At 40.0% G+C, this 27,020-nt stretch overlaps 4 protein-coding genes and 1 long non-coding RNA gene across 12 annotated transcripts in view; 4 read left to right on the forward strand and 1 right to left on the reverse strand.

Moving 5' to 3' along the window:
- The window catches only part of LOC309495413 (uncharacterized protein), a 96,439-nt gene extending 80,718 nt beyond the window's left edge, over positions 1–15,721 (forward strand). Inside the window, exon 7 of the transcript XR_014204660.1 lies at positions 15,482–15,721. The gene's annotated coding sequence lies outside the window, so the exon portion shown is untranslated. The remainder of the gene's footprint in view (positions 1–15,481) is intronic.
- Positions 1–15,721, forward strand: part of LOC309495410 (uncharacterized protein) — an 83,924-nt gene extending 68,203 nt beyond the window's left edge. The window contains exon 5 of the mRNA XM_082165168.1: positions 15,417–15,721. The gene's annotated coding sequence lies outside the window, so the exon portion shown is untranslated. The remainder of the gene's footprint in view (positions 1–15,416) is intronic.
- LOC309495425 (uncharacterized protein) overlaps positions 93–27,020 on the forward strand; it is a 34,660-nt gene continuing 7,732 nt past the window's right edge. For 2 of the 6 annotated variants that reach the window (XM_082165205.1, XM_082165210.1), the window contains exons 1-2: positions 20,717–20,885; positions 21,024–21,441. In XM_082165205.1, the coding sequence (XP_082021331.1) occupies positions 20,718–20,885; positions 21,024–21,441 (586 nt within the window). In that variant the 5' untranslated portion in view covers position 20,717. Of the gene's footprint in view, positions 165–18,076; positions 18,378–18,978; positions 19,109–20,716; positions 20,886–21,023; positions 21,442–27,020 lie in introns of those variants that run through there. The other 4 variants (XM_082165208.1, XM_082165206.1, XM_082165207.1 and 1 more) reach the window with 4 other exon arrangements.
- LOC309495422 (uncharacterized protein) lies at positions 248–9,923 on the forward strand. Of its 3 annotated transcripts, XM_082165199.1 has the most exons (5): positions 248–429; positions 710–877; positions 1,016–1,388; positions 1,946–2,032; positions 8,577–9,923. In XM_082165199.1, the coding sequence occupies exons 1-5, from the start codon at positions 364–366 to the stop codon at positions 9,734–9,736; spliced, it is 1,854 nt and encodes a 617-aa protein (XP_082021325.1). In that variant the 5' UTR covers positions 248–363; the 3' UTR covers positions 9,737–9,923. The 3 variants fall into 3 exon arrangements, with proteins under 3 accessions (XP_082021325.1, XP_082021327.1, XP_082021326.1); XM_082165201.1 differs by lacking the exon at positions 1,946–2,032 and having other exon boundaries at positions 249–429; positions 8,580–9,923; XM_082165200.1 differs by lacking the exon at positions 1,946–2,032 and having other exon boundaries at positions 252–429.
- LOC309495487 lies at positions 13,031–15,423 on the reverse strand. The gene is made up of 2 exons (XR_014204680.1): positions 14,899–15,423; positions 13,031–13,450 (listed from the first exon to the last, which is right to left on the reverse strand). It is a non-coding gene; the product is annotated as an uncharacterized lncRNA (long non-coding RNA).

Below are 27,020 nucleotides of genomic sequence, written 5' to 3' on the forward strand. Positions count from 1 at the left end.
GACTAACATTTGTTTAACAATCGTCTTTTTTCCGTAAAACATATGTCAGTATATTCGTATATTAGTAACGCCACTGAAATGTATTTTTAATAGAGAAATCAGGGTTGGTGAAGCCTCTACTCTTTTACTCCATCGCTCGTACTGTAGGAGGCGCTGTGACGTTATTTAGTCTACTTGTAAAACCACTGAAGAAAGAAAGACTGGAGCATTCAGACGGTGAGTTTAATCTGTTCTACATATATATGCGTTTTAGCTGTTGGCTTGTTATTTTTATGTATCTAGTTTTTAATTAACTTAAATTTAGCTTTTCCACGCCTACTTAGCTTATGAAAAATAGCTACTGTAACCATAACAAATGACGTCATGTTTTTCTACAGTAACCATGTTTTAACCATGATATTTGTAGTAAACAGTTACTATACCAACACAGTGGGTAATTTTCAATGCTAGATTCACGATTTTGGGTGAAATTAGTAGAAATCTGACTATCATATTTATTGTATTACTAAATGAGTAATACATGTTATAGTGTCATATACTATTTGATAATATCCCTGCACAGTGCTGGTTCAATACTGAAACTAAACATAAATGCTCCTAAACACTTATATCTGAAATGAATATTCTCTGAAATGGGCTATTTTGAGTTTAAATCACGTGTCAGTTCATTTCAAAATCTTCTTGAAATAATGATGATGTTTGTCTTCAGATGTTGACCATGAGAGCGCAGATGGATGTGATCTGCTGTAAATCAGTAGGAACTGATCTGTCCATGCTGGATATTGAGGATTTCATCACTGAAATCTGTCAGCTGAAGGAAGAGGTGGCGTCACTGGAGGCAAAGCTGAGAGAAAGAGGAGACAAACCCAACAGAGAGGTTTGAGAAGCTCATCATTTCATCCTTCAGCTCAGTCTAACCAAAGTTTTGTTAGCTTCTCACTTCTTATGCCTCAGTAATGAGACTAATATCAACTGGTTGTTCTTTTTTTGTGTTGATCTATGATGTGTTTGTCAGGATCTGGAGAAGGTTTCATTGTGTGTGACTGATGGGACAGAAGCTCAGGATTCAGTCTGGAGGTCCAGAGACACACAGGACTCAGAGCTCAGCCTCACTTTACTGTGTTATACTGACGCTCAGGATCATGGATCCGCTGATCAAACCTCTGACTGTAACGCTGGAGAACAGCAGATGAAGATGTGCTCCGTCAAACTGGAGGACTGCAGGAACCTGATAGAGAGACGAGGAGAAGAAACCACAGCAGAGGAACAACAACAGAGCCATGAGGAGGAGGATGAAGATCAGAATAATGATGATGCTGATGATGATGTTCAGGATGAGGATGAAGATCAGAATGATGATGTTGATGATGATGACTTTGTTCCTGCAGGTATGTTTCTTTCTTTTATGACCAGATATGCTGCAGTAACAGAATTAGTATTAAATTGTAGAAATATGTTCTGACCTTAATTCATGTGTAGCGAATTCTGCCAATTCGTTAAGACACTAAGAATGGCTTTTTGTGAGCTGCACCTGTGTAAAATATCCCAGTGATAAAATATCAAGTCAGACATTGTATCTATCTATAAATTACAGAAACGTCTGTCTGTCTGTATGTCTGTCTGTGTGTTATTTAAGTGACAGCCTTAAAAGTTTGATAACACACATCACAATTTGGATCAACTTATCTCTGGGCATTGTTATGTTATTTTTTCTGCAATTATTTTGTACACATACAGTATATTGTGCATATATCTGATATAGCATTGTATTAGCACCCCCCATGAATGCCATCTCTTTTCAACAGGTCAGGTTTGCCCCAAAAGATTATCAGTTATCTCTGCGCAAACCTCTGCACAAACACCAACGTTAGTTAGCGCATCCGCGTAGCTTCGTGGGGACTCTGTACAGATCAAACGACAGCGTTTTACACTTTTTTTTTTACAGCGTTGACACTTCAGGACTGCGTTGTCGTCGTGTCCAGGCATAGGTCCTTCATCAGATCTGGATACAGCCTGGATCCAGCGGACTGCGGTAAACTTCGGGATAAACCGAGAGACTAATATTTGCGTAGACGCCATCCTTAGACGTTCATCAGAATTTATGGGAAGTGTTCCCGGTTCCGGCTGACCTAAACTATGCAGCCTATCATTGAATTATAGAAGTCTATAATGTGTTATGTGAATGCTAGGCCAAAGATATGTGTTTTTAGTCTAGATTTGAACTTTTTTGTCCAATAATTAGAATCTCTGTTTTTTCTGAATTAAGTAGTAGGAAATTACTAGTCATCCAGTTTTTTATATCAGCTATGCATTCCGTTAATTTTGTGAATTGGTCATTTTTGTCTGGGCTTGAAGAGATATAGAGCCCCGAGTATCATCAGCATAACAGTGAAAACTAATGCCATGCTTTCTAATGATATCTCCCAAGGGTAGCATGTACAGAGTGAACAGTAACGGTCCTAGTACTGAGCCTTGTGGTACGCCATACTGAACTTTTGATCGATAAGACATCTCTTCATTTACTGCTACAAACTGATAACGGTCAGATAAGTATGATTTAAACCATGCTAATGCAATTCCACTAATGCAAACATAATTTTCGAGTCTATTTAAAAGAATGTTGTGGTCAATAGTTTCAAATGCAGCACTAAGATCGAGTAACACTAATAGAGAGATACAACCACGATCGGATGATGAGAGCAAATCACTTGTGACTCTAATGAGAGCAGTCTCAGTACTATGGTACGGTCTAAATCCTGACTGAAAATCCTCGCAGATATCATTTCTTTCTAAAAAGGAACATAGTTGTGAGGATACCGCCTTTTCTAGTATCTTTGACAGAAAAGGTAGATTTGAGATCGGCCTGTAATTGACTAATTCTGTAGGATCAAGTTGCGTTTTTTTTAACAAGTGCTTTAATCATAGCAAGCTTAAAAGTTTTTGGTACGTATCCTAATGACAAAGATGAATAAATGATATTAAGAAGAGGATCTATGGCCTCTGGGAGCATCTCTTTCAGTAGCTTAGTCGGTATAGGGTCTAAAATACATGTTGTCGATTTAGATGATTTAACGAGTTTAGTAAATTCTTCCTCTCCTATAGCAATAAATTAATCAAATTTTTCCTCAAGGAGACTACATGCACTGCCTGATGCGATACTGTAGTAGACGGTTGCATAGTTATAATTTTCTCCTTGATATTATCAATCTTGTTAGTAAAGAAGTTCATAAAGTCATTACTGCTGTGCTGCTTGGAAACGTCTGGGCTTGAAGCTTTCTTTTTCGTTAGTTTAGCCACTGTTTCAAATTAATACCTAGGGTTTTGTTTATTTTCTTCTTACAGGTTTGAAAAATAAGCAGATCTAGCAGCTTTTAAAGCCTGTATGAAATCGTGCTCTCTTTCCATGAATTGCGAAATACCTCTAGTTTCGTTTTTTTCCAGTTGCGCTCCATTTTTCTGGCTGCTCTCTTAAGGGCCCGATTGTGCTCGTTGTACCACGGCATTGGACTATTTCCTTTAATCTTCTTTTAGCGTAAAGGAGCAACTGTGTCTAAAGTGCTGGAAAAGAGAGAGTTAAAAGTTTCTGTCGCAATATCGAGTTCTTCTAAGCTATCTGGGATGCTGAGATGATGAAACTGATCAGCAAGATTATTAATAAAGCAATCTTTAGTGGCAGAAGTGATAGGTCTAACATATTTGTAACACTGAGTCGGCTTTGCAGCCTTGGCTAAATGTAATTTACACGAGACTAGATAATGATCTGAGATGTCATCGCTCTGCTGCAGAATTTCAACGACATCAACATTGATTCCATGTGATAATATTAGAAATCTAGAGTATGATTACGACAATGAGTAGGTCCTGACTAGGGATGGGTATCGTTAAGGTTTTAACGGTATTACTACTCTTACCGATACTCCTTATCGATCCGGTACTTTAACGGTATTCTTATCGGTTCTTTTTGTTATATTAAAAAAAGGGGGAAAAATAATTTAGAACATAATTAATATTGCTTTATATTTTGAAATGTAAAATAAATATCTATAGCAAAAGAAAAAGCAATGCTTTAACAAAACAAATAAAACATGTATGTTATGCAGAAGGGTGCATGCTTTTGTGTTTTATATAGACAGACAGGACGCCAAAAACAAAGTACAAACACATGGTCAAACAAAAAAAAAGTATACAATAAAACAAATATACAAATTATATACCCAGTGCTTTAATTTCAGTAATGTCTACTGACATTACTGTTCAGGAGTAATATGGGTTAAAAAGACATCTAATAAAGTCAGATGTAAAATAACACTGCATAGTTTATCATAGATAGATTAAAGCTTATATCATTCAAGAGCTGTGACTGATTTTCTCTTTGCCTTTTGTTATTTGATTCACATTAATGGAGCAATCGTCAGCAGGATTATTAGACTGCTGCCTCTTTAAGACCAAATGCAGATCTAATCATTATTAAGCCTCATATTTTCTCCCAACTATTTACGCCGATTTAAGACATAAACTGTATTTAAGTGAATAAACTGTTTAAGTGAATCTCCAAGATGGCCATTTTGACATATTTGTGTATTTGATCGTTTAGATGCGCACACGAAGCCCAAAATATACGTTGCTTGTCTCGTTGCGGTGTGTTTCGGAGCGTGCGCCGCATTTTGGAACAGCGTCTATTGCGTCAATTTTGGTACTTTTAATAGCCTTTTATTATCAAACGCGTCTCGCAGTTTAGCAACAGTATAGACTACATTTTACAACAATCACCGATCGTGCAGATTCTGACGTTACTTTTGGGTTTTAGGGAGAAATGACAGCGCATCGCTCTGTGAAGGGAAGGAAGTTGCGCTGGAGAGAATGTGGCTTATTTATTAGTTTTTAATGATTACACCTCAAATATCTTCTTTTTTATAATCATTGGAAGCCAAAATCTAAATCTAAAATAAAATTAGTTTAATATCAAAGATCTAAAGTGTAACCTTTTGAATGTTCTGTCCTCATCGTCACTCATTAAGCAGGGCTGTTGTGTTGCGCGTGCCGTGGCTTTGCGTGAAAGATCGCTCGCTCTCGCTCTCTCTCTCACACACACACACACACACACACACACACACACACACACACACACACACACACTCTCTCTCTCTCTTTAGCAAAAATGCATCACAGACAAATGGTTCAATATATATTCGCAAGATAATAATTTCTTAATAGCAATAATAAATAGCACGTGTAGGCTACTTTCATAATTTCTCCAGTACCGACAGCAGAACCGATAACGTCCGAGCTTAACGATCCAGCGGTCTTTCAAAATTCAGCACCGGGGCCCGTTTAATACCGGGTTTCGGTACCCATCCCTAGTCCTGACACGTGTTGTCTAACTCCAATAGAGTTCAGAATGTCTTTAAATGCCAATCCCAATGCATCTTTTTCGTTATCTACATTTATATTAAAATCACCAACAATTAGGAATTTATCTGCAGTCAGTACTAACTCTGATAGAAAGTCAGCAAATTATTTGATAAAGTCTGTATGGTGCCCTGGTGGCCTGTATACAGTAGCCAGCACAAATCCCAAACGTGATTAATCATTTACACTAGATAGTGTTACATTAAGCACCAACAGTTCAAAAGAATTATATTTGAAACTAGACTTCTTAGTAAATCTGAAGATATTACTATAAATTACTAGCCTGGAAATCCAGACCTAAATCTAAAAGATTAATGGTCTGGCGTCGACTAATGAAAATCGGCCAGCTCGAGGGGCGGCACCAAGCATGCATTTGAAAATCTCACTTCATGCAATTGGATAACACTACGACCAATCACAACAAGTTATCGCTTGGCTACCAGCGGAGCTAACTGGTAGATTAGACTCTTACCGTATCCGGTCGGCAAAACAGCAAAAACACCCTTCTTGCAAAGGAACGATTCGAGCGGCGTCTTCTGAAGCCGTTTCAAACAAATGGTGTTCATCCATAGTCATCTTGCAATGTTTACTAATGACTTCGACGTCGCAGCGCTGTCGTCATCTCGCCTCTGGCCCGCCTATATCAGATAACCCGATGTGATTGGTGCAGCTCAGATAGAGGGGCATATTTAATGAGCATCATTACTCGACACCGGAGTAACTCGCTGAGCAAATTCAACTTGTGCTCTCGCGAGAACTCTGGATTACCAGGGTAATAAATTATTCCAACACCTCCCCCTTTGCCTTTCAGACGAGGTTCATGTTTATAACAGTAATATTGGGGGGTGGACTCATTTAAAGTAATGTAATCATTTGGTTTTAGCCAGGTTTCTGTCAAACACAGCACATCTAGGTTATAATCTGTAATCATTTCATTAACAATAAGTGGTTTTGAAGTAAGGGATCGAATATTCGGCAACCTGAGCTTTATCATTTGTTCATCTGTATTATATCTGTTTTTTATTTGTTGAACATCAATTAAATTATTACCCTTAAATGGGTTTGGGAGTTTTTTGTATTTCCTAATTTGGGGAACAGACACAGTCTCTGACTGAGTCTCATATGATGGTATCTAGGTGAAAGAGTCTCTATATGATGGGATTTATCTGACCTCAGTGACGTGAGACAGCTAGCAGACGGTCGGTTTAGCTAGTCTGTCTGCTTCCTGACCTGGACCTCAATTTATGTTTTGAGCTCTAAGACTATGTGGCATATTACTAGAGAGAAGAGCAGCACCATCCCAGGAGGGATGAATGCCATCTCTTTTCAACAGGTCAGGTTTGCCCCAAAAACTTTGTCTATGAATTCTATATTATTCTGCGGACACCACTTAGACAGCCAGCCACTGAGTGAGGACAATCTACTAACTATCTCATCACTCCTGCGAACAGGAATGGGGCCAGAGCAAATTACAGTGCCTGACATCGTACTTGCGAGTTCACACACCTCTTTAACGTTAATTTTAGTGATCTCCGACTGGCAAAGTCGAATTTACGATTAGCATTAGCCAGCACTTTTAAATTTGCTTTGATGTCAGGTGCTCTGGCTCCCAACAAACATGTGACTATGGTGGCTGGTGTCTCTATTTTCACATTCTGTGTAATTGAATCGCCAATAACTAGGGCACATTCAACAGGATTCACAGTGGGTGTTTCACTGAGTGGGGAGAATCTATTTGTTATGGTAGTCGGAACGGGAGAGCAGTGTTTTGTCCCGTGACTACAGCGTCTCACGGTCACCCAGTTGCCCTGCTGCATGGGCTCTACAGCCGGAACCGAACTTGTACAGAGTTCACTAAGCTAGTCACATCCAAAGCAGTATCTAAAGCCCTAGCACTCTTACTATCCTCAATTAAAGTTTGGATGCGTGTCTCTAGTTCTAAAATCTTCTCTGTCAGCCTGACTACCTCCCTGCATTTATCACATGAAAAGCCCTCTGTGCTGACAGAGAGGACTATACTATACATGTGATACGAAGTGCAAGTGACAATAAGAGGAGAAGACATGACTCACCGTGTTTGTTGACTGATCCTACTCACCACAGTTGTTTGATGGACTCGTAAAAGGCGTGAGAGAAAAAAATTATTAAAGACGTATGGCGCTAAAAATAAATAAATAAAGACGGCAGGCACGAATGGTGCGAGTGTGCACAAGAAAAAATAAATAAATAAAGACGGCAGGCACGGATGGCACGTTAACAGGCTAGCAAATTACTAGCGTGTTGTTCTAGTGATAACGATTTAGATTGAGGGTAGTGATGTCAGGTTAATGTGTGGTGATGAGTAAGTTATATTTAGCAATATAAACAACAAAGGAATGATAGTAAATAAAGATTCAAAACAGAAACCTATACGGAGCATACAGACGCAAACCACTCAGCAGAAAGGCAGACAGACAGACAGACAGACAGGAGCAATCCATGATAAGGATTATTAAGGGTATATAAGGGTACGAAGGGTATGATAAGGCCCAAAGGTGTCTTAGGTGGTCAAACAACCCTTGGTATTTTCCTCGTGGGGCTCAAGCTGTGCCCTCTCCAAACCAATCTATCTTTTACAAACTGCCCAAAGTTGACATCTTAAAGGTGCTGTATGTAACTTTTTCACTCTACTAAAGCATATGCATGCTAAGTTCACATACTCATTTCTCTGAAAAACACTTCTACAGCCAGTTATTTTACTTTGAAATGTGTGTTTCCAGGCATTGTCCATTGCGCTCGTTCCTGTTGCGTGTGCTCAAACTGGCAACTCGTGTGAACGCCGCCGAGTCTGAGGAGTAGGTGGCGGGAGAAACGACGATCTCCAATATTTAGAATTGGAATGCAGTACCTATTTCGACCACTAGTTGTCATTCTTACAGACTGCACCTTTAAGTGGAATCTTACAAGGGTTTGTTGTTTACAGCGGTGGAGTTTGTTGTTTACAGCGGTGGAGTTTGTTAGTTAGCTTAGACTGGATGCTGCCCCCTTCATTTATGGTCCTAGATTGTTCTGTTTGAACAAATCATCTCTGTCCGATCTACTCTCAGATCCAACACAATTTTATTTTGACTGATCATTCAGCTTTAGTATAAAAGTTCTATATTTAATGCCCATTTTGCTCCTTTCAGAAGACATCGCTGGTTCATCTTCTGATGGAGAAACTGCCTCTACATCCAAAGAGCGACAGACAGTGAAGAGTTTCTCCTGTGGAAAAACATTCAGCAAACAGGGTCATTTAGCAAAAAGTGAGAGAAAACACAGAGAACTGAAAGACTTCACCTGCAAGATATGTGACATCAGCTTTTCAACTTCAAAAGAGAGGAGACTTCATTCAAAAGAGCACAGCGTGAAGAAGGAGTTTCGCTGTGAACAGTGCGGGAAGGATTTTTTCACCACTCCTTATAATATGAGAGCTCATATAAAGACACACAGTGAAAAGACTTTGCACTGCAGCGAGTGCGACAAGTATTTCCGCACCAAACAACATCTTACAATGCATAAGAGAATCCACACTGGTGAAAAGCCGTACAAGTGTCCTCACTGCGAGAAGAGCTTCAACCAGAGATCCCATTTGAAGAGCCATCAACTCACACATAGCAATGAGAGGCCATATCAGTGCCCCCTCTGCGAGAAGAGCTTTAACCAGGGATCCCATCTGAACAACCATCTACTCATACACACCAATGAGAGTCCATACAAGTGTCCCCTCTGCGAGAAGAGCTTCAAATGCGGAACCAGTCTGAAGAAACATCTACTCACACACACCAGTGAAAGGCCGTATCAGTGCAGTGAATGTGAGAAAACCTTTACAAACTCAAGTTCTCTGAAGTTACACCAAAAAATACATTCTAATAACAGACCATATCAGTGTTCACACTGTGAGAAAAGTTTCTATCATTCGACTCACCGGAAAACCCATGAGAGGATTCACACTGGAGAGAAACCGTACCTGTGCTCCTACTGCGGGAAGAGCTTTGCTAGTCCATTTTATTTCAAAGTTCATCTGAGAGTTCACACTGGAGAGAAACCATATCACTGTGGTGATTGTGGGAAGGGTTTTACTAATTCAAGTGGTTTACAAATGCACCAGAGGACTCATACAGGAGAAAAACCTTTTAAATGCTCACTTTGTAACAAGAATTTCACTCGATCAAGTGACCTGAAGATCCATGAGCGATGGCATACAGGAGAGAAACCTTACCGCTGCTCCATCTGTGGCGAGAGATTCTCTTTTAAATGGGGCTTTCAGACTCACCAGAAGAAACACGCCGCTCCAGAGTCATCATAGCTTCATCAAGTCATTATTTTTAGGTTGTGTTAAAAAAAAATACAGGGACGTTATGGTTGTAAAATACCTAAAACTAGAATGTCGAAAGGAGACCAAACTTAAATCTCTGTGTCTTAGCACCTTAAATTGGGCCATATGTGAAAAATCTGGGTGTTTTACTGGACAGCGCATTAAAGTGCTCCTATTATGCTATTTTAAAGTTTCCTAATGTTGTTTTGGAGTCTCCTACAACAGGTTTACTTGCATCAAAGGTCAAAAAATGGTTTCACTGTCTCATAATATACATTTGCACATCACCACATTTTCAATGACTCTCAAACGACTCATCAGTTGAATCAATCTCTCCAAATCCCTCCTTTCTGCAAGCTACTTTGCTCTGATTGGCCTGACAGCTCAGTCTGTGTAACAACGTCAGCTCTGCGTGTCCTGAGGCTTCCTACACCGAAAACTAAACACAGAAACGAACAATGGCGTCAGTTTGACCATATCAGTCCAAGCATGAGTCCGATGATGAAACACTGGAATAACTAGTTATACAACCCGAACCTCCATTGCAAGGACAACTCGAGCAGGACGTTTCTTAGTGATACACTACTCAGTTTGAGGGACATTATGGGATGTTGCAACTGTAATTCCTCACCATCAGCATTATCAAGTGCGTGTCCATTAACAAATCGATTATTTTCCTTGTACTTATTTATTTACCGAGTATTTTTCTAAGTTATTGCGGTGAACATGTGAAAACTGTATCAATAACAGTGCATACATTAGCCGAGCTCTAGCGTGAATGACTGATGAAACATAAATGTTGGTAAAACAAATCTTGCTCCATGCTTAATCTTTCCTCAAAGTAGTGAGAACGACAGACAATCTGCATTAATAGACACAGTTTTAGGTAATAGTGGTCCACAACTAGGTATTTTGAACACCATCTTTCAAGAGACAATAACTTTATATACGGTGCACTTTCAGATTTAAAACTTTGCAGGATGTTTTCATTCTAGAGCTATGTTACACACTACATGAAAGGTCATTTAAAAAAATCCATAATAGGGGCACTTTAAAGCTGGACAGACAGAAGGTAATCAAGTTGTGAAGTCAAGTTTATATCAATTACGCGCCCTGGTAAAAACTAAATCCTTTCTATATTTTAATAATTTTAAAAGAGTTATCCATGCTTTTATCACCACAAAGCTTGACTATTGCAACTCAATCTATTTGGGGATTTGTCAATTTTATTTAAACCGCCTTCAGATGGGTCAAAATGCAGCTGCCAGAGTTTTAACGGGAGCTCGTAAGCCTGAGCGCTATATAAATGTAACAAATTATTATTTTTATTATTATTATTATTATTATTATTATGAGTATATCACCCCTGTTCTACAGCCTCTACATTGGTTGTCCATTCGCCACATAATTGATTTTGAAGTGCTTTTATTGGTTTTTAAATATTTGTATGGTTTAGCACCCAATACCTCTCTGACCAGTTGATTGACTATCAACCAGAGAGAGCTCTTGGGTCTGCCAATCGGAGGCTCTTATACCCCTTTTCCACCAACAAGAACCGGGTGCTGGTTCAGAGCTAGAGCTATTGCCAGTTCGGAGTTGGTTCGACTGACGAGCTTACTAAGAACCGGTTTGCGTTTCCACCGGCCAGAGAGCCACAACAGAGCTATATCTTACGTCACTGCATACGTATCACGTTGCCCAGCAACGCTAGTACGGCAGCGCCAAACACAAACACACCAGACTTGTTCGAGATGCATCGGCTTCTCGCAGAACGATCAGCACATGAAATCAAAGCACTGCGAAAGCGATCAAAAAGCACAAGGAGTCGTATGATCTCCAAACACTCCCGCAGCTCTGATCGGTCCACGCTGCTCCGATGCATCTCGAACAAGGCATCAACAATAATAGACGTTGCGTTACTATGGATGCTCATGGGTTTGCGAAAATAAATCGGCATCCAAACACGGCGAATCCAACGCGTTCGTGCAGCTCGCCGTAACTTACATAGACGGATATTATAATCGAGCTGCTATTAGCTCGACTAGCTGCTATTTAAAAATGGCGGTCACAAGTTTCTCTTCAGTCTTGTTGGCCACGGTAACCCCGCCCCCAGCCTCTGACGCAAGCGGTTCTTTCTTGGCTCCGTTCTAGACCCTGCAATGATTTGGTGCTACTTAAGAACCAGTTTTACTGGTTCGGAGCTGGTGCTTTGGCGGTGGAAAAACAAAGAACCGATTTGAAACTAGGCTCTGGCTCCGAACCAGCACCAGTTCTGCCTTGGTGGAAAAGGGGTATTAGTGGTCTCTAAGGGTGCTTTCACACTTGCCTCATTTAGTTCGGTTGAATCGCACTAGAGTTTGTTTTCCCCATTGGTGCGGTTCGTATGGGCAGATGTGAATGCGGCAATCACAACTGGACTAAACTAGTTGCCGTAGTCAGCTGCGCTATGCATTATGGGATGAGGAGAAATGTTTGTTGACAGTTTTCACTTTAAGCATGGCAGCTCGCCGACAAACCTGGAGTTGTGAGGAGGTGCGGAGCCTGATAAAAATGATTAACGTTATTTTCGAGCCGCATCCTCGCTTCATTCTCAAATATTATTGTTTGTCTAAAGTGGTGTAGACAAACTATATACCGTATTTTCTGCACTATAAGGCGCACTTAAAAGCCTTTAATTTTTTTTAAAAACGACAGTGCGCCTTATAATCCGGAGCGCCTTATATATGGATCTGGCGCCTTATATTAATGTCTGTAAAACAACTGCTGACTTAAACCTTTTATTTATACTTTCGCCTGGCACCGGAGCGCGAGCCTCCGCTGACTGCGCGCACCTCCCCAAACAGACGAGGCATTTATACTTGACGCAACTGTTTTGTTTTAGACTGAACACCAGACCATACAACTGATTTAGACGCGCAAACTGGGTGCCGGTGTGATGAGATGTACTAATATCCGTCTGCTCGGGCAGATTCGGCTCAAAGTCGTGCATCTTCGGATGCGGAGGCGCGCGCGCTGTCACAATGACGTCATTTTGCCGCGCGCGCGCCTCCGCATCCGAAGATGCACGACTTTGAGCCGAATCTGCCCGAGCAGACGGATATTCGTTTTTTATTACCTTCGCGTCGAGTATAAACAAGGTTTTACAGCTCAGCCACTTGTTTTTTCATATTTTTTTGCAAGTGGTAGATCTTGGTTTACATTTGGACTTTGGATGTGATCTTAGGCTTGAAAAGGTTGGTGACCACTGCATAACGCAAACCCAGTCAAACGTTTGACTGCAGTATCTTCTATTCTATGCGCTTTATAATCCGGTGCGCCCTATATATGAAAACAGTTCTAAAATAGGCCATTCATTGAAGGTGCGCCTTATAATCCGGTGCGCCTTATAGTGCGGAAAATACGGTAATAAAATATGACCAGGGATACATTTAGCCCACACAGTCGTCTCTCCATAGTAAACAGCGGCGTGTTGTCTGCCAGGTTTTCCACCTCTTTGTTTACTTCCGGGAGTTCTGTTGGAATTTTTCTGGAAAGAATTATAGCCACATTAATAACGTTTGTAAGAAACCAAACCGTTTGTAAATCCGTCAAGATTTCAGCGAGATAAGAGGATTTGTGTGCGTACTGATCACTCACCTTAATTCACAGCTTCCCTGTGGTAAGATGGCCGCCGGTGATACCGGAAGTGACTCCGCCGTAAGACATCTAGCCTTTATTACAGGGAACGACAACTGGCGGCCCGCGGGCCAAAACTGGCCCGCCAGCAATATTTTCTGGCCCGCCGGATTATTTTGGAAGTCCTAAATGCTGCACAAAACTCTTCCACTACTTGAGAAAAGCCGTAGTCGCGCGGCGATTTCACCGCCGCATACTGTGTGAAACACCCATAGGGAATCATGCGGCGCGGGATTACATTTTAAAGTATAACTGTGCGTTCACACCGGACGCGAATAGCGCGTCAAATTCGCGCCTGCCGCGTCTAGTTATACGCTTGACCACTTTGTGTCCATTCGCGCGTCAAAAGACGGTAGCGGTCGGAACTCTGGTGTACTTTGGACGGAGCGGGCGGTCTGACTGACAATAGCCCACTCCCGACATCTTTTGACAGCGTATCCGCACTTAATTCTGACCACCTGTACACCTATCTCTGAGGAGCTGTTTGGTACTGAAACCATTGTCAGTCAACAACATTCTTTTTTTGCAAGGATGTTTGAAATAGTTCGGCAGAAAATAGCCTACTTTATTTGTCAGTAGGGCAATATGATTTTCGTTTATGTTGCTTAGAAATTTGAGTGATAGGCTTTGTCCTATTTAATTTATGTTAGGCTATTTATATTTCATAATTTTTTCTGTGGCATTTTTTTTCTCTGCTGACAGTACAGTGTTAAAATAGCCTAATTGACACGAACACAATTTTTGTATAGCATTTATTATAGGCTACTTAATCTCATTCTTTCCGTTAGAGACATTTGAATGTGAGATTATGGAAATGAGATCTAAATTTTGCGGACCCGTGAGGTCGGGAAATAAAGCGGGTGAACACAGAGTGTATTTTAAGCGGTTGCTGAATAGAACCTTGTGGGAGCGGGACGGGAAAAAAAACAGTCCCGCGCAGACCTCCTTAAACCTTAGGTGTGTATGTGTGTGTCCCGAATAAATAATAATAATAATAAAGGAATAAAGTTCGGACTGTAAGCGAATGAGGTATGATTGCTATTCACACCTTTATTAAAATGGCTGTAATCTGTTACCACAATAGTACTTGATCTGTTTAAAATGATTTCCTTGATATATGCCTAAGGTGTTAAATTAAAAATCAAAATTAAAATTTGTCTAATCCAGTAATTCATTTTTTCTATTTTTGATCTGAGCACAATCAGAAAATCAGAAAACCCGTCGTTATTCGTTTTTTCATTTTAGTTCAGGAAATAAATAATGGAAAAACAAGTCGTTTTTCATCAGGTTATTTTTGGTTTTAATTTGAAAAAACGATTGAACGAATGATCCACGGATGGTGACGGACCCATCATATTCTGCGATTATAGGCCTATATAAGAGTATTTAATTTGTATCCATAGGCCTACTCTGTGTAGCTGGCCCGCCATCTACTGGCTAAAAAAAATATTGGCCCGCGGCCAAAGTTACTTGACGACCCCTGCTTTATTATATGATATCTATGCCCTATACCCTAAAATAGGGCACTATTTGAGGAGACAACATTTGTATTGGTGTCCGAAACCGGAGTGGACTTTATCGAGTACACTCATTCTATCCCACAATGCACTGCAATGACAGTGTACACCAATGCACAATCAATGGCTTGAGAATACCCATAATGCAATGTGAGGGTTGTGCTGGATAAATTCCTGCATCTATCCAGAAGATGGCGCCCACAGCTCAATCATCCATCCATCCATTTTCCAAACCGCTGGTCCAATGTGGCTACAGCGTAATATCATACAGGTATACATTTCTTTTTAATTAATTATTAATTTGTTTAAATAAAGTTTATTCATAATTTCCATGACAGAGTTCAAGATAAATCTTTTCATTTCACTATTGGAGCTGCCAGATTATTAATTAGCATAAACTATGTAAAAGCGGCAGCCCTTCCAGTGCTCTCAGTGTCTGAAATCACCCACTCGTTTTCATTCACTCCTTCAAGTGAACCATATTAGTGGACTGATGTAGGGAATAGTGAATGAGGGTATGGGGGTGATTTTGAACACAGCAAAGGTTTTCAGACTCACTAGAAACTTCCAGGCAAGTGTGTTGGAGCTAAACTGTGTGGGATGTTGGCCCTCCAGGAGCAGGATTGGACGCCCCTGTTCTTGAACATTATTAACTGTGTAGAAATGAATCCTCTGGATGAAAATCTGTTTCTTTGTGACAACTTTTAATTCTCTGTAATGTGCAGATCAGTGTCTAATGTTGAATTAAAGTGTGTTTATGGGGAATTAAATCACACAAACAGAATGACGAGGCCTAATTCTTTTAGCAGTTATTTAATACTGAAAAACATGATGGCATGAAATGAGTCGTAGTCACTTGCTGAAATGATCTAGCCTTGTTCTACCAGACTCTCGTACATTTCATTTGGACTCTCCATTGACAAGCGTTAACTTCCTTGAAGGCGGGAACTCTGTTGAAGTTTAAAACTATTGGATCTGCTCAGAGTCACTCTGGATCTGCCATAACCAATCGCTAACGTTTGGTCATGAGTCATGACGTATGACGACTCAAACTAGCGCACAACCTCGACGACATCATTCTCAGCTACTCCCTCTGTTTGCTGATTGGACCGGTAAAAAATTGACCGGAGAAACCAAAGAATACACCACAATCCCAGACGTAGTACTGAAGGGATATCAAATTGAGCGGAAGTACGTAGGAGGGCGGAGCCAGGCTAGAAATGATCCAGACATGGAAATGAAATAATACACTACAGGTACAGTAACATGTTCTAAGGTCACACTGTCAGTTTTTGGGATTAACAACTGCATCTACTTACAGGTGTGAATCTTGAAAAATCAACTTACAGTTGCGCCTCAAATACTGTCTGTATTAATGTGCAACGGGAGTCAAGCCTGTACTTACCAGTGAAAGTGACCCAAGTAATATATCAGTTTACAATAAAGCAGTGTAATGCAATTAAAAATGCAAGTTTATTGTGTTTCTCTCTTTTTGTCTCAGGGAGTGTGTAAGTTTGTGACTGGCCTGCTTCATTTCTTCTTTCCTGTGTTCTGCTGGAGGGGCTGCAGTAATAAACATCAAAAACAATAATACTGTGAAATATTATTCCAATTCAAAAATCACTGTTTTCTATTTGAATATTCAAATGTTTTTCAGTCAAATCTCCATTTTATTGGCTTTTACTCCAGTCTTCAGTGTCACAGGAACCTTCAGAAATAGATGCTGATTTGCTGTTCAAGAATTTGCTGCTTATCACAGTTGAAAATACTCGTGTTGCTTAAAGAAGTGTGGAATCTGACATACCAGTCCGTAGGCTGTCCCATTCAGCATTTTAACACCCTGAAGTGTGCTCAGCAGCGCCCCCTTTGTACCCTTGAAGCGGTCTTCCACGAAGCCCGCATAGAAGCAGGCTCCACGCACTTTAACTACCCAGGAATCCTTGCGAAAGGCCAATCAGACAACAGATGGGAGGAGATTTCGCTCACGGACAATTGTTGACATGGCTGAGAAGAAAATATTACGTTTTTTATGACCTAGATGTACATTTTACCAGTTGTTACCTACAGTTTATACAAACATTATGGTCATCGACCAGTGGTTGATGTCTCAAACATAATAATAGGGTGTTGAATAATACGATCACATTATGATTCATTAAATAAATAGAGCCGAATGTCAGGGCTTTACTGAGTCATATGTAAACATAGTATGAATATTGAAACCTGTAAATTCATCTGAAACTCGTGCACATTTTCATTATGTGTTAAAATTGTAATCTTAGTTCAAATGGAACATTATGTATTATTATGTACAACTGTATACATAATTTAAATAAGCATGATGTATCTATTGTCTAATGCCCAGGTGGCATGCACAATATCAAAATATAGAACTGTACAATTAGCCTGTGTAGTTGACATGGATATAAGACTTCGGAGCGCAAAAATGTGATTTCTCCTGTCCAACAACAACCAGAACGTTATTTCCGGCTTGACGATCGAGTCTGTCCCAAAAATACCTCTCAATGCGCCCTCGTGGACTCGCACCAAGGGCCCTATAGGTCTGCACTACATGACGTCACCAAAGTGTGGACTCTGAGGAAGTCCACAAGTCCGGAGTGTGCCATTTGGGACAGGGCCTTTCTTTTGGTCAACTGATGCTGTGCTGATACCATAGACTGTAAAAAAAATAGGCTGATGAGCATGGGTGAACCAAGGACTTGAATGAGGGGCCGAATTCGGCGAAATGTAAGTTTATTTAATTACAAATAATATAAAAATGATGAAGACCATTTTATTCACTTTAGATCTTTAAGACATGCAAAGCATCCGCGTTTGCGTATCGCCTTAGGCCTAGGCTACTACAGGGTTCATTTTCTAAACCTAAATGTAAGAAACTTATCCAAGATGATTATGACGATGAGTAGGCTACTATTATTTAACTGAAGTTTTATACGAAGATCTATATGAAGATTACACATGCCTTTATTTGAATGTATATTTATCCGCCGGGATGATAGAATTGACGTCATTATACGTGATGACGTAAAAGAACTGGTGAACCGGTTTTTTTAACCGGTTCATTGAAACGAACTGTCCGAAAGAACCGGTTCGCGGAAAAGAACCGGACTTCCCATCACTACCGGAAATACGTCATGCTCGCCAGTGCATACTGCCTATTTACAGCGCGCCTCTGATCTGCGCGCGCTTTCTCCAGTCTTCCACAGAAAGCCGCGAACTCGCGTAATTCAAATATTAACGTCATTTTGATTTACTGCCTGACTGAATAACATTCGATTATCGATGTTTTTATCTAATTATCAGGTAAAAATATGATAGTATTCGTATCTTCTATCCAGTCGGATCTCCTCCTTATCTTCCAACTCCATCGCTCTCGTCCATAAACCCACAGAAGAAAGAAAGACTGGAGCATTCAGACGGTGAGTTTAATCTGTTTTACATTATTTATGCGTTTTAGTGGTTTGCTTGTTATTTGTCTGTCTTTTTAATTAACTTAAATTAAGCTTATTCTTCCCCACTTAGCTTATGAAAAATAACCATGGTTTTGCTACAGTAACCATAACAAATGTCCTCATGTTTTACTGTGTTTTAAACATATTTGTATTAAAGGGACACTTCACCCATTTGCATTAAGCATTATCGTTAGTGTATTTGTGACTGGCCTTCATTTCTTCTTGTCTGTGTTCTGCTGGAAGGGGGTACAGTAATAAACAGCAAACACAGTAATATTGTGAAATATTATCATTTGAAATGACTGTTTTCTATTAAATCTAAATTAAATTTTTTTTCAGTGAGTCAAAGCAGCTTTTGATTGGCTGTTACCCCAGTCTTCAAAAATATTTTTTTTATATAATGTTTTTACATAAACCTTCCTTTACTGCATGTGCTTGTTTTCCACAGAAAGGCTGAGTGACTAATATTTGTTTAACAATCGTCTTTATTTAATAATTCCCTAAAACATAATGTTAGTATATTCGTCTATTAGTAACGCCACTGAAATACAATTGTATTTTTAATCAGAGAAATTAGGTTTGGTGAAGCCTCTAGGCTACTCTTTTACTCCATCGCTCGTACTGTAGGAGGCGCTGTGACGTTTTTAGTCTACTGGTAAAACCACTGAAGAAGGAAAGACAACTGGAGCTCTCAGACGGTGAATTTAAAGTCCAACTGAAATCAAAAATGACCCTATTTACTTTGTTAGCGCATATTACTAGTCTTGTGGTGAACAATTAATCCGTGCAAGTTAATACACAGAAAAAAATTGTTTGCCGCCGTAATCTTTAATCAAAGTCTGAAAAGTTACTTCCGGTCTGGAATGGCCGGTCCTTCTCTGATGACGTAGGTTTGACGGCTTGGTTTGGGAAACGCTGTAATGAGCGAGAGATGGAGAGGAGGAGCGCTAGAGTAAAACCCTGCCCTCTGTTCAATATTCCTTTTCACTGGGAAATACGTCACAACACGTATTTGTCATTGTCAAGAGAAAAGTCGTTTGCAACTTCCGGTTCACGCGGACTTTAATCTGTTCTATATGCGTTTTTGCTGTTGGCTTGTTATTTTTATGTATCTAGTTTTTAATTAACTTTAAAATGTAGCTTTTCCACGCCTACTTAAGGCCCGTACACACCGGGACGAATATCGGCGCGCGTTATTCGCCAGCGTTTTTCAACGCGTTTTTTGTGTTCACACCCAAGCGTTTTTCACTGACGATGAGCCGAGTGAACATGCAAATTCATTCCCTGACATTAGATGGCGCTTAATGTAAAACAGAAATACAATACCACTCCATAACAGTCTATACTCTGCAATACCACTCCATAACAGTCTATACTCTGCAATACCACTCCATAACAGTCTATACTCTGCATATACCACTCCATAACAGTTCTCTTTTAACAAGATTTTTGTAGTCGCTGTCGCGTTTGTCATATAGTTCTTTATTCCGACACCAACGAGACCAGCAGCTCTACATTCATCTTGCCTTGCATCTTCCTCGTCATTTCTTCCCCGCAGTGTCTGTCTATGGGCAGTGTAGACGCTTGACGCTTATATCTTCTTCGCTGTTACGTATGTGTGCTCGGCAAGACCGTTTTGTGTTTGAGCGCCCCCAAGTTGTGTTTTACTGTAACTTCAGAAGCTCCAGACACGTGAGCAAAAGCGCCAATCTCATTGGTCGGATAGTTTTTGACGCGGCGCGTCAAACCAAAAAAACGAACCCGAGGCGTTTAAAAAAAAATTACGCTTTTATGCGTGGCGTTTTTCGCGTCGGTGTGCACACTCACATTGGCGCCCTTTGTTTAGTCACGAGGCGTTAAACGTCGGCGAATATCGCGCGCGAAATTCGTCCCGGTGTGTACGTGCCTTTAGCTTATGAAAAATAGCTATGGTTTTGCTACAGTATAACAAATGATGTCATGTTTTTTCTACAGTAACCATGTTTTAACCATGATATTTGTAGTAAACAGTTACTATACCAACACAGTGGGTAATTTTCAATGCTAGATTCACGATTTTGGGTGAAATTAGTAGAAATATGACAATATCATGTTTATTATATTACTAAATGAGTAATACATGTAATAGTGTCTTATACTATTTGATCATATCCCTGCACAGTGCTGGTTCAATACTGAAACTAAACATAAATGCTCCTAAACACTTATATCTGAAATGAATATTCTCTGAAATAGGCTATTTTGAGTTTAAATCAGTGTCAGTTCATTACAAATTCCTCATGAAATAATGGTGATGTTTGTCTTAAGATGTTGACCATGAGAGCGCAGATGGATGTTTTCTGCTGTAAATCAGTAGGAACTGATCTGTCCATGCTGGATATTGAGGATTTCATGACTGAAATCTGTCAGCTGAAGGAAGAGGTGGCGTCACTGGAGGCAAAGCTGAGAGAAAGAGGAGACAAACCCAACAGAGAGGTTTGAGCAGCTCATCATTTCATCCTTCAGCTCAATCAAACCAAAGTTTTGTTAGCTTCTCACTTCTTATGCCTCAGTAATGAGGCTAATATCAGCTGGTTGTTGTTTATTTGTGTTTATCTATGATGTGTTTGTCAGGATCTGGAGAAGGTTTCAGTGTGTGTGACTGATGGGACAGAAGCTCAGGATTCAGTCTGGAGATCCAGAGACACACAGGACTCAGAGCTCAGCCTCACTTTACTGTGTTATACTGACGCTCAGGATCATGGATCCTCTGATCAAACCTCTGACTGTAACGCCGGAGAACAGCAGATGAAGATGTGCTCCGTCAAACTGGAGGACTGCAGGAACCTGATAGAGAGACGAGGAGAAGAAACCACAGCAGAGGAACAACAACAGAGCCATGAGGAGGAGGATGAAGATCAGAATAATGATGATGATGCTGATGATTATGTTCAGGATGAGGATGAAGATCAGAATGATGATGTTGATGATGAACAGGATGAGGATGAAGATCAGAATGATGATGTTGATGATGATGACTTTGTTCCTGCAGGTATGTTTCTTTCTTTTATGACCAGATATGCTGAAGTAACAGAATTAGTATTAAATTGTAGAAATTCATGTGGAGCAGCTTTTGTAGCGAATTCTGCCAATTCATTAAGGCACTAAGAATGGCATTTTGTGAGCTGCAGCTGTGTAAAATATCCCAGGGATAAAATATCAAATCAGACATTGTATTTATTTAAATGACAGCCTTAAAAGTTTGATAACACGCATCACAATTTGGATCAACTTATCACTGGGCATTATGTTGTTTTTTCTGCAATTATATTTTACACATACAGTATATTGTACATATATCTGATATAGCATTGTATTAGAACCCCCCCACCCCCCACACACACACACCTGTCCCAACCACTTTTTAAAACAAAGTTACGCTACTCATAGGGAATAATTTCACATGCTTCCATGTCAAAGTATCTGTTATCAGATCTGTTGAACATCCAGCTTCTGTTCATGTGTGTCAAGACATTTTAGAAATCCCGACCGGACAATGTTTTACGGACTATGTAGGGTCACCAAAAATACATATAGCCTAGTTAGGGTAATTTTAAATAACTTAAGCCATGATATAAGATTGTGGCCATATTGCCCATCTCTTAAGTCATTTTTTTCCTGTACATATCATTGGTCCACCACAAGGTGTCACTGTGGCCTCAAGTCAAGTCACCTTCATTTATATAGCGCTTTTAACAATATGATTTTTTCAAAGCAGCTTTACAGTGATAATAGGAAATTACAATAACAGAGATTGTTTTGGCTTTACAGCAGCTCTAGGATAAAGTTATTGTCCAGCTAAAGTTAGTTTTGATTGATTGATTCACCTCCATTGCGAAGATCATTAGTTATTAACGTCCTGGCCGCTAACACGACACCGTTCTAACAGAAAACCCTCAATGCTCTCCAGCCACCCATTCGGTGGGACTGCTTGGAAACGTCTGGGCTTGAAGCTTTATTTTTCGTTAGTTTAGCCACTGTTTCAAATAAATACCTAGGGTTTTGTTTATTTTCTTCTAATAGGGTTGAAAAATAAGCAGATCTAGCAGCTTTTAAAGCCTCTCTGCATGAAATCGAGCTCTCTTTCCACGAAATGCAAAATACCTCTGGTTTTGTTTTCTTCCAGTTGCGCTCCATTTTTCTGGCTGCTCTCTTAAGGGCCCGAGTGTCCTCGTTGTACCACGGCGTTGGACTATTTCCTTTAATCTTCTTTAAGCGCTAAGGAGCAACTGTGTCTAAAGTGGTGGAAAAGAGAGAGTTAAAAGTTTCTGTCGCAATATCGAGTTGTTCTAGGCTATCTGGGATCCTGAGATGATGAAACTGATCAGGAAGATTATTAATAAAGCAATCTTTAGTGGCAGAAGTGATAGGTCTAACATAATTGTAACACAGAGTCAGCTTATCTAGAATATGATTACGACAATGAGTAGGTCCTGACACGTGTTGTCGAACTCCAATAGAGTTCAGAATGTCTTTAAATGCCAATCCCAATGCATCTTTTTCGTTATCTACATTTATATTAAAATCACCAACAATTAGGAATTTATCTGCAGTCAGTACTAACTCGGATAGAAAGTCAGCAAATTCTTTGATAAAGTCTGTATGGTGGCCTGGTGGCCTGTATACAGTAGCCAGCACAAATCCCAAACGTGATTAATCATTTACACTAGATAGTGTTACATTAAGCACCAACACTTCAAAAGAATTATATTTGAAACTAGACTTCTTAGTAATTCTGAAGATATTACTATAAATTACTAGCCTGGAAATCCAGACCTAAATCTAAAAGATTAATGGTCTGGCGTCGACTAATGAAAATCGGCCAGCTCGAGGGGCGGCACCAAGCATGCATTTGAAAATCTAACTGCACGCAATTGGATAACACTATGACCAATCACACGAAGTTATCGCATGGCTACCAGCGGAGCTAACTGGTAGATTATACTCTTACTGTATCCGGTCGGCAAAACAGCAAAAACGCCCTTCTTGCAAAGGAATGATTCGAGCGGCGTCTTCTGTTCCTCTTTTAGAGAAAGTCTTAATCTTTCATTGTAGCGGCCAAAGCCGTTTCAAACAACTGGTATTCATCCATAGTCATCTTGCAATGTTTACTAATGACTTCGACGTTGCAGCACTGTCGTCATCTCGCCTCTGGCCCGCCTATATGAGATAACCCGATGTGATTGTTGCTGCTCAGATAGAGGGGCATATTTAATAAGCATCATTACTCGACACCAGAGTAACTCGCTGAGCAAATTCAACTTGTGCTCTTGCGAGAACTCTGGATTACCAGGGTAATAAATTACAGCAACACCTCCCCCTTTGCCTTTCAGACGAGGTTCATGTTTATAACAGTAATATTGGGGGGTGGACTCATTTAAAGTAATGTAATCGTTTGGTTTTAGCCAGGTTTCTGTCAAACACAGCACATCTAGGTTATAATCTGTAATCATTTCATTAACAATAAGTGGTTTTGAAGTAAGGGATCGAATATTCAGCAACCCGAGCTTTATCATTTGCTCATCTGTATTGTATCTGTTTTTTATTTGTTGAACATCAATTAAATTATTACCCTTAAATGGGTTTGGGAGTTTTTTGTATTTCCTAATTCGGGGAACAGACACAGTCTCTGAGTCTCATAAGATGGTATTTAGGTGAAAGAGACTCTATGTAGGGCTGTGACGGTTTGGGATTTTTTCTTACCGCGGTGAAGCAGCAACAAATCTCGCGGTTAACCGGTTAACCCCCCTTTAAGGTTAAACCTTAACTTTCAAACATCAAAATGTAATTTATTAATATGTATTCATGTCAAAATGACATACAAACATCTTTTCCTATTCTATTTTGCCAGGAAACGCTTCCAACACGCTTGCGTGTCGCGTGAAAAATAGGCGTCGGACTCGGTTCTATTTCTAGCATGCACGCGTTTTTCCGCACGGCTCGTGCCACAACTGAGACGCGCGTGTCACGCAGGCAGTGTGCGCAAGCTCTAACCTGTTAACATGGGAGCCGAAATAAAAACGGACACGCCACGCAGCCAGTGTGTCGCCGACCTAAGGTAGGTGTGCTGCACTTAAGTCCAGCAAACGCCACAGGAAGGTTAATTTTTCTAAGATGTGGTCTTAAGTTAGTGGTATTTCCTCGCGAGACGGATAGTTTTGTGCGACAAATACGGCATATTGCCTTGTCCAAGTTCACCGGCTTCCCCTTAATTGTCACCTGCCTCAAAGGCGACACAGTATTCGGCTTAGACACTAGATTCGTGGCTATTTTTTTATTATTCGGCTAGCGCCGTCAACTGTTATTGCCTATACCACATAAGAGAGATACTTGCAATTAAAATCTAACTCCAACTGTTTACATTATGCTTGTCCTTTATGCCTGTGTTTGTTTGTATTTAATTGAACATTATCTGTAAACATCACAAAACCTAGCAGTTAATTAATAATAATCAGACACACACAAAAAAATAAATCCCCCATATGTTTAACGGACTGTCCCTCCCTTTCGCAGGAAGCGTTTTTTTTTTTTCTCCAGAAGCCCTTGAACATGGGACTCGCAGAAAACAGTAAATTATAAGCAAATATTAATGTGTTTATAGTTCATATCACACACCATATGCACTCCTGTAACTTTAAGTCAAAAAAATAAAAATAAAAGTGCGGTGATGACCTCACACCGCGGTAGGCATCTCATTAACGCGATATTGCGGTGATGCGGTTATCGTCACACCCCTAACTCTATGTGATGGGATTTATCTGACCTTGGTGACGTGAGACAGCTAGCAGACGGTCGGTTTAGCTAGTCTGTCTGCTTCCTGACCTGGGCCTCAATTCATGTTTGTGCCATATTACTAGAGAGACGAGCAGCACCCTCCCAGGAGGGATGAATACCATCTCTTTTCAACAGATCAGGTCTGCCCCAAAAACTTTTCCAATTGTCTATGAATAGGGCTGGGACGGTTACCGCATTACCGCAATATCGCGGTCATGTGACGCCTACCGCGGGTCTGAGCTCGTCACCGTCATCACCGCAAAAAAAATAAAATAAAATAAACACTGGCCTTCACATGTGTTCACGTTGTGTCTAATGACATGGATTTAATGATTCTAATGACATGGATTGTGTCTACATTATGTCTAGGGTTGGGTATTGGTTGGGTTTTATCCGATACCAGTACCTACTCGGTATTTTTCAAACGGTTCCGGTGCTTAAACGGTTCTTAAACCGGTACTTAAGAAAACAAAACCGCACACACTTTATCAAAAAAAAATAATACCTGTGTGTGTTTTCTGAAAAAGATTTTCTGATTTCTGATAAAAATTTGAGATGCACCGATTACAATTTTCTGGGCCGATTTCCGATTTTTCATTATGTTTGACCTGCCGATACCGATTTTAGCCGATTCCGATTTCATTTTTTCTAACCACTTTACAGCACACACAAATATTTATTTTATATCTTTTCTGTAATAGAACATTTTACAATTTGTATAGTACATATTTTTTTTAACAGATAAACGCTATAAAATAGAACTATAGAAATTACTCCAGGTGTGGGTAATTCACACACATCTAAAGTGCAGTGTTATGGAAGAACCATTTCCTTTTCACATTCAATATCCAATCATTTTTTTATACATGTATTTAGCAAACTAAACATCTGTATGAAAACAGGGAATGGCGATAAAATAATATATAAATAAAAAATTAAATAAATATAGCCTTGCAGTATAAAGATATTTCTCAAAGCACACACACACACTGGCCTATTGCAATCACTTGTACAAACTGAATAATAAAACAAGTTTAAATGGGTACATTTTCTATAAATATTAGTCTTCGTTTTTTTCTTTTCTGACATTGCCTACTCCAGTTCTTGTTAAAACACGCAAATTCTGTGCATTTTGGGCACTTTTTTGCGAAACCCTATTTAGGCTATTTTGTCCATCAAAAGTGTGCTTTCCCTTTAATTGAGCGTGAGCAGTGCAGCAAATAGACTCGGCGCCGAAACACGCGCTTCACTGCTCGCGACGCTCCTGCTTGATGCTCACGCGCTGCCCCTGCTCCCGTTGTGAATGCACTCATTGATTAACATGCACGGCGAAAAAAAAAATACGCGCTTGCTGTCTGAACGGACGTAATTCACGAGGTTTCCTACATGTGTGTTCCGTGTGCACGTGTGATGCTGATGTTGCGCGATGTTGATCATGCGGCGCCTGAGTGCATTTGACCGGCATAAAATCGGTATTTGTCACGTGAAAATCCGCCAATTACGGTCACCAGCCGATCAATCGGTGCATCTCTATTAAAAATTGTGCTGATGTAGCCGAAAACACTTAAGTTAAGATCAAAATTTTGTCTGTTCTACTCATCAAAAGCTGTTCTACTCATAGACTGTAAAAGGTTACTACTGTACTGTTACCGTCCGTAGGCAACATTAGGTAGGCCTATGTTATTAGGGATGGGCGATATGGCCTAAAATCCATATTGTGATATACATTGCGATAACGATATATATTATAATAAAACGATTTCAGAACAGGTTACACAGACCCTGCTAAACAACTGC

This window comes from Leuciscus leuciscus (genome assembly GCF_965113295.1).
Source record: "Leuciscus leuciscus genome assembly, chromosome: 3".
In the NCBI taxonomy this organism is placed as follows: Eukaryota; Metazoa; Chordata; class Actinopteri; order Cypriniformes; family Leuciscidae; genus Leuciscus; species Leuciscus leuciscus.

Coding starts and splice junctions, on each gene's coding strand:
- LOC309495422 (XM_082165199.1), top strand. CDS start 364: ATGTTTTTCTACAGTAACCATGTTTTAACCATGATATTTGTAGTAAAC. Junction 430..709: donor ACAGTTACTATACCAACACA/GTGGGTAATTTT, acceptor GTTTGTCTTCAG/ATGTTGACCATGAGAGCGCA. Junction 1,389..1,945: donor TGATGACTTTGTTCCTGCAG/GTATGTTTCTTT, acceptor TTTTTTTTACAG/CGTTGACACTTCAGGACTGC.